The sequence below is a fragment of the Tripterygium wilfordii genome, chromosome 19 (assembly GCF_013401445.1).
Source record: "Tripterygium wilfordii isolate XIE 37 chromosome 19, ASM1340144v1, whole genome shotgun sequence".
In the NCBI taxonomy this organism is placed as follows: domain Eukaryota; kingdom Viridiplantae; phylum Streptophyta; class Magnoliopsida; order Celastrales; family Celastraceae; genus Tripterygium; species Tripterygium wilfordii.
Genome location: NC_052250.1, coordinates 2,348,897 through 2,356,574, shown reverse-complemented (window position 1 = coordinate 2,356,574; position 7,678 = coordinate 2,348,897). Strand labels below are relative to the sequence as shown.

At 34.6% G+C, this 7,678-nt stretch overlaps 1 protein-coding gene across 1 annotated transcript; it reads left to right on the top strand.

The window, feature by feature from the left end:
- Positions 1-2,467: 2,467 nt before the first annotated feature.
- LOC119985444 (agamous-like MADS-box protein AGL29) lies at positions 2,468-6,157 on the top strand. Its single transcript, XM_038829750.1, has 3 exons — positions 2,468-3,028; positions 5,887-5,949; positions 6,098-6,157. The coding sequence occupies exons 1-3, from the start codon at positions 2,468-2,470 to the stop codon at positions 6,155-6,157; spliced, it is 684 nt and encodes a 227-aa protein (XP_038685678.1).
- The last annotated feature ends 1,521 nt before the right edge of the window (positions 6,158-7,678 follow it).

Sequence of the window (7,678 nt, the reverse complement as noted above, 5' to 3'; positions counted from 1 at the left end):
CTTAGTCCAATCCATATAGCTGTCAGAATACTCGAGCCACAAATCGTGCCTTACATGTTTCCACTGATCCAGTAGGACGAGTCTTTACTTTGTAGATTCATTTGCATGATATTTGCTTCACGTCCTTGTAGGAGCAGAATAAAAATTTCAGAAAAAGCGGGGGCAAAAAAATTGTGCATATTTTTTTTAAAAAAAAGTTTTAAGTGCTATTTTGACAAACTCACAGTTCACATGTCGTGAACTCAGGTCGTCACCATCATTTGACTTACTTTGTCAGTTTGTTGTATTTGGGACTTGAGTGTTCAGACTTGAGAGATAGAAAATGGTAGAGAGCAATTGAGCGAAGTTAAATGGGTCTACGCCTTTGGTTTTTGTGGATTTTGCAGGGAGGTCAAAGTGGGTTTAAAGAGTAAATTTAACAAACTTAGAATAAAAGAAATTTAATGGGACAGATTTGGAAAATTATTTTTCAAAGGGGAAGATTGAAATCCACCATGGGAGAGGGAGTAGTAATCAAATCAGCCACCACCTTGGAATCCACCTCAACAGCTACCCTTCTGTAACCCAAATCCCAAACTTACTTCAATCCAATAAAGACACCCCACAACTCAGCACAAGGCACATAACATAAGCCTATATGCATAGCAAAACCAGCTAACCAAATTTTAAATTTATCACGGATTATAGCTCCAGCAATTGCTTGTTTAATAATACCCCGAACAGCACCATCTGTATTTAATTTAATCCATCCATCATTCAAAGGAATCCACCTTACCAATTTCTCAATCTTCAAAACCCTTCTACTTGCCAATCTACCCAAACTCTCTTGTATATACATAAAGCTCTCAACCTTATGCAAAATAATATATGGTGGATTTGCAGGAGCAATAAAACCTTCTTCAAAAATACATTTGTTTCTCCAACTCCACATTAACCAAACAGTCACACCAAAAATCATAGCCCAAGGGAACCCATGAGGAGTAAAAATCTATGAGGAAAGATTAATGCAAACCCAGTCGTTTGTATTGTTAATAATGAAAAAATCATCAATATGCTGCACCCCAATCTTGTTCCAAATAGATCTAGCCCAATAGCAGTCCCGAAGTACATGCATACAAGTTTCAATTTGATTAACACACCGAAAGCAATCACCATCCACAGTCATACCTTGTGTTTGTCTCATACTATTAGTGAGTAAGCTCTCCCGGGCTACCAGCCACAAAAAACTACGAACCCATTAAGGACCATCCCACTGTCAAATTTTATCCCAAACATGTTCATGAGTGTCAAAATTGGTCCTAGTTAACAACTTATATCCAGACTGACAAGTATATCTTCCCGAAGTGTTGCACTTCAAGACATACAGTCCGCTCCAGTACTATCACATGGCGGTGGAATAGACGCAATCCTTACATACAGCTCATCTGAGACCCTACCTATAAAGCCTGACCAATTCCACATACCTGACTCATCCACAAAATCAGCAACAACTCTTTGAGATTCTCTCTCGATGATCAGAATAGTGACATTGTTATCAACCAATTGACGATGGACTATCATTTATTGTGAGAATTAGTCTGCTATACACTTGGCTGAAAATCTTGTATTTCATGCAAAAACAAAGCATATGGAGGTCCATTATAACTTCATCAGGACAAGGTACTTCAAGAAAAGATCGAAATGAAGGCAATCAAAACAGATGATCAAATAGTTGATTTATTCATCAAAAGACTAAGCAACATAGAAATTACAGAGTTTAGAAGGCAACTCAGTATGACTACTCAATTGGAATAGAAGATGCGAGTCGATGCTGAGGGGGAATATTGAAGATGATGTCATCACTGACTCTCTATTGTTCAGAAAATTCTAGGAATTTTCTTGCTTGTATTTTCTAGAATGGTTGACAAATTTCTTTGGTACCACGAGTCACCGACTTGCATTGTCTAGAACGTCTAGAATCAGCAAGCTAATGATTGTGTTGTCTAGAAACTTCAGACGGCACATCACCGACTATACTCTAGTATAAATAGGATGTGTGCACAAGTGAGGGAAGCAAGTTGTAGACACAAACACAAGAAAGAGTGAGAAAGAGTGAACCATAGAGTTGCTAAGAATGATCTCGGAAGACCTAGTGCTTGCTGAGAAATCCTTCATGAGAAATATTAGACAAAAATCCTTCATGAGAAATATTGCTTCAAATAACCATTATTCAAATAGTATTTAAAACTTTTCCTTCTAGAAAAAAGGAATAGGAATTCACCTACCATATATTGTTAGATTGTAAAATATCACATTATATCCCTATCATATAGAAAGATATTTATCATTATATTTTAAATCCTCAAATTTTCTATGTTATTCTACAAAAAATTGGGAAGATATTGATTGACTCTACCCACAAAATGAACTATAAAATCCCCCAAACTTTGGTGTTTTAAAGCATAAGATAGAAAACAAAACAACCACTATGGCAAGAAGAAGAATTAGGCTTGCATGGATAGAAAACAGGGCAGCAAGAAAGGCAACTCTAAAAAAGAGGAGGCCAAGCTTGCTTAAAAAAGTTAGTGAGCTAGCCATCTTATGCGATGTCCCTGCCGCAATTATCATCAACAGCCCAGATGAGCAAGAAGCAGCATTGTGGCCTGCACAACGGGAAGTTGTGCAGCAAGTTCTATCTGGGTTCCTCGACCTCCCTGAAATCAATCAATCAAAGAAGTCTTTAAATCAGGAGACTTACTTGATGGAGGAGGTAGATAAATTGGGAAAGAAAGTCCTGACGGTTGAGAAAAAATTGATGGAGTTAGAGTTAGAAACTCTCATCAATCAAACAGACCAAGATAGGGAAGTTGGCCTGTTAAATTTGTCGCAACAAAATGCACACAATCTAGCCATCTTCACCAAAGATAAGATTAGGGAGATCAGGAGCAAGATTGGTGCTAGCAGCTCAGGCTTGAATATCGATGACACCCAGCATAATATTCAGTATTCAAGTCCTCCAACAAACACTAATGAAGGAGGAGATGAATTTGTTAGTAGAAATGATACAGGCTATTTGTCTGATATTTTCAAACATTTCCAAAAATAATTGTCTCCTTGAATTATATTATTTTCATAGTAAATAAATGAATTATAATGAATGATAGTTTTTTTAAATGCTTTGCTTAATGTCTATTTGTTTTTGGGCTATGTTCTTACATAATGTTTAACATTTTTCAATATATAATAGTGCCATAATCGGCTTGATTTGGACTCTTTCTATGCAAATTGGTAAAGGGGAGCATAATCCAAAATAGAATAGTGCGTTGCCCAAATAATTAGTTTTTGTGGGAAACATAAAGAATTATAATTTAGTGAATGACAATTTAATTTCGTAGTATGGCATTGTTTGGTAGAGTCTATATTTGAAAAAAATAAGTTAATTTATAAGCCGCCAAAAATTATTGGTAGAGTATATATTTGAAAAAAATAAGTCATTTTGTAAGCCTTCAAAAATGTTTGGTAGATTATATATTTAAAAAATAAGTTAGTTTATATGCTGTCAAAATTATTTGGCTGTTAAAAATATTTGGAAAATTAAATCAGTTTATAAATTGTCAAAAATGTTTGGTAGAACACATATTTGGAAAAAATGTTATAAAAAATGTTTAGTAGAGCATATATTTGAAAAAAAATAAGGTAGTTTATAAGTTGTCAAAAATGTTTGGTAGAACATACATTTGGAAAAACACAAGTCTATTTATAACCTGTCAATAATATTTGGAAAAAATAAATCAATCTATAAGAAGTAAAAAATATTTAGTAGATGACTGGAAGGGTATTTCAAGCCCACCCTCAAACCATTTTAATGTATGTGTTGACTCATTGTGTTCCCTTCATAACAAAGGTGAACAAATATCATGATGGGCCAAGCTTAAAGTCCCAAATTCAAAACCTGGCCCAAACAAGGCAATATCAGGCAGTCCATAGGCCATCCCAGATCAAATTAAAAAACCTAATTCTCCAACTCAAAAAACAATGGCTTATATATACTCTTATACAAGTTAAAAAACATACATCCAAGTCTAAAAAATTATGACCCAAAAAAAATAATTGCAACTTAAAACAAAACAAGGAATTAGTAACTTAATGAATAGTATACCCTAATTAAACGATTTCTTCATCTATATCAATGGAAGATAAGAAGAATTAGAGTGAAAATTATTGTAGATGGATCAACTAATCCTCTAAAAAAAATTAATCGAGGGATTGCATATATTGACTTTACTGGTTTTTTAAAATGATAATATCATGCTCTTATGAAATCCATTCAAATTACTGAGGGATACTTACCTCTTTGGCTATCCGTTCAGGGAGAAATCCAAAATTGGTTAACTGATTTCGATTCATGGACTGTATCACATACATACCATTCTGCAAACAAAGTTGCCACCTTTTGGCCATATTGGCTACATAGAGAGAGACTCTCATCCATTGATTCTATTGATTGATTATTCCCACTCTAGAAGTCCTTTTCCTACGGTCTTCTTCTTGCCACTTTGATGATACGGAAGAGAACCTTCACCTAATTAAACGACCTCATGCCAACGCTTTACGTTATGCCGGATTTTGAAAGGGACGAGAGAGTATGGAAGAATAGATTTCTCATAGAAAAGGGTAATGTAAATCTCGACGAGTTCTTGCGAGTTATATTTCTAGAGATGTTACTCTTGACTTAATAATCTTCTTGGCTGTTAACTATCGAACGTGGCGCTATGTGTACCGTTTGTTCTCACCGAATGAGTTGTTGGGCTTAATACCTTTTTCTAAAGACGTTATTCTTGAGTTTGTAATTTTCTAGGCTGTTAACTAATGAACGTGGTGCTATGTGTACCATTTGTTCTCACCGAATGAGTTTTTGAGCTTTATACTTTTTTTAAAATATGTTATTATTGGGTTTGTACTTTCTAGGCTGCTAACTAAGGAACGTGATGCTATGTGTACCGTTTATTCTCACCGAATGATTTGTTGGGCTTTCATACCTTTTTTAAAAATTTCATTATTGAGTTTGTAATTTTCTAGGTTGCCAACTAACAAACGTGACGCTATATATATCATTTGTTCTCACCGAATGAGTTTTTGAGCTTTATACCTTTTTAAAAAAAATCCTCTCAAGTTTGATTTGCAAGTATATTATTACGAAAATGTTATTTGTCCCAAGTAATACAATCCCAAATCATCCCAGCTCTAATTGGCGTGTTTATTCAGCATGCCAACCTGGAACAAGACAAAAGAATATAAGATATGGGTTCTTTTGTGAGTTGTTCCCCACCCAAATAAAAAAATTCCCGCTTCTCTCTCCTACTTTACAGTGCTAGGTCAAGATTGTTCTGCACACTAAGAGATGAAGCTTGTGTAATGTAAAGGTTTTGTATCTTCGAGTTCTCTCTCATCGTTTACCTATCTAGGTCGAGAGATCCAGTTATGGGCTTCGTTGAGTAGCTTATTTTGTGTCCATTTGGATTATTTGAAGGTCGGCCGATTCTTTCATGGTTAATGGGCACAATAGGCTTTAATATTGGGAGGAAGTGAAGGTTTGTTGGACTTCCGAGGGTTTACTGGGTGTATAAAGATATGGGTTCGAGATTTTTTTGGTATAATTTTTTTTTCCACATTCTCTTCGTATGATCTCAACTTGTTATTGTACATTTTTTGAAGATTTGTATAACATTGTTTATGGTCAAAAACAGGGAGGATGGACATATCCTTTGGTTAGGTCCTTGGGAATGGGAAGTGATCTTACATTGTTAATTGAACTGCCCTAAAAGAGGTTACGCTATTCAAATGTTATAAATTGCATTGTTTTGAAGTTGCTTACATTATTGTCATTTGTGTTTAAATTCTTATTAGGTTAGGTCAACCATGTTAATAGGAGGTGAATTACATTGTGTGTTAAACCATGTAAATGCAGGGGTAACCTTATTGATTGTAGTGAATAAATGGAAGGACATAATAAGGCATATCCATTGTGGGAGGACTTGGTGATTGAGGGATTCAAGGGTATATTTCCCTTGATTGGGATGTTGTTTGAATTTCATGCTTGTTCCTGAATTATTTGTAGGTTACAGTGGTGCCTAGGGTGTACATTGTTTATAGGATATACATTGTCTATGGGTTATGAGTGTGAGATATTGATGTTGCGTGATTTTTGTAGCAGATGTGATCTTACATTGTTAAGTAACTACGGCCACATTAAAAAAAATTGTCAATGCACCATGGCCACATAAATTTAATTTTGAAAATTAAATATAGAGCATTTTGAAAACCATTTGTATTTTGAAAGCTTTATGGCCTTTTTCATTGTTTCTTACAAAAAAAATTGAAGCACCAAAACAGGTCCACATATGCAATCGACACCAAAATTACATAGAAATGCAAAACAAGTTCAGACCAGATCAAAATTGAAGCACCAAAATAGGTCCATCTTGCCTCTCTTTTTTGCTGCTGTTTGTAACTCAACCACTATATCTGTACCATTCTTTGCCATTGCAACTGATTGACCTGACGATTAAATAGTCAATTGAATAATCAATTACATTGTTATTAAATACAAGCCAAGCATGAAATGCACAATAGTCCAATGGGAAAATTGGAAAAATCAATGTATGTCATGTTCAACGAAAACCGTATCAAAGGTCATATATATGGTAATTTCCATTGTGTTTGGAAATAATGTTATCGCCAAAATAGGTCAATAAACAATCTTTGAACCAACATTACCTAAAAACCAGTCAGGGACAAGCATGAAATGCACAATTGTCACTTGAAATTCATAGGGGAAATTTGAAAAATTCAATGCATCCAATGAACAAACACAACCAGATGAAATAGAGAGTTTTATGTTATTTTTCAATTAGTTTACAAACAAGGTTAAGGGCCAAAATAAGACCAGATATTATCTAAAAACCAAGATAGCCTAGAAAATCAAAAACAAGAATGAAATACAATATGGCAAGGGGAAATTCCAAGTGGAAACATGGTAAAATCAATGCATGACATGTTCACTGATTCCCCTTTGCATTTGTCAGCCATATATGGTAATTTCCATTGTGTTTGGAAACAATGTAATACCAAAATAGGTCAACAAACAATCTTGGAACCAACTTAACCTAGAAACAAGTAAGGAACAAGCATGAAGTGCACCATAGTCACGTGAAATTCAAAGGGGAGACATGCAAAATTCAATGTATCCAATGAATAAGCACAACCACATGACTTGGAGAGATTTATGTTCTTTTTCATTGAATTTACAAATAAGGTCAAAGCCAAAATAAGTCCACATACAATCTAGAAACCAAGATAGCCTAGAGACCAATCTAAAGCAAGAATGAAATGCAATATGGTAAGGGAAAACATGGAAAAATAAATGTATGTCATATTCAACGAAAAACTATTTGAATTTGTCAGATATATGATATTTTCCATTTTGATTGGAAACAATGTAAGCACCAAAGTAGGTCAACAAACACACTGGGAACCAACATAACCTAGAAACAAGTTGTACAAAACATTTTATGGACCAAAATCCTCAGGAATGGGAAGTGAATGTCAAAATAGTCTTCAAACGAAAAATAAAATCAATGAAATACCCGTAATCGAAGGCTCATTATTTTAATGACGGACTAATGGTTGCAAAACAATG

Coding starts and splice junctions, on each gene's coding strand:
- LOC119985444 (XM_038829750.1), top strand. CDS start 2,468: ATGGCAAGAAGAAGAATTAGGCTTGCATGGATAGAAAACAGGGCAGCA. Junction 3,029..5,886: donor ATGAAGGAGGAGATGAATTT/GTTAGTAGAAAT, acceptor AATTCTTATTAG/GTTAGGTCAACCATGTTAAT. Junction 5,950..6,097: donor TAAACCATGTAAATGCAGGG/GTAACCTTATTG, acceptor AATTATTTGTAG/GTTACAGTGGTGCCTAGGGT.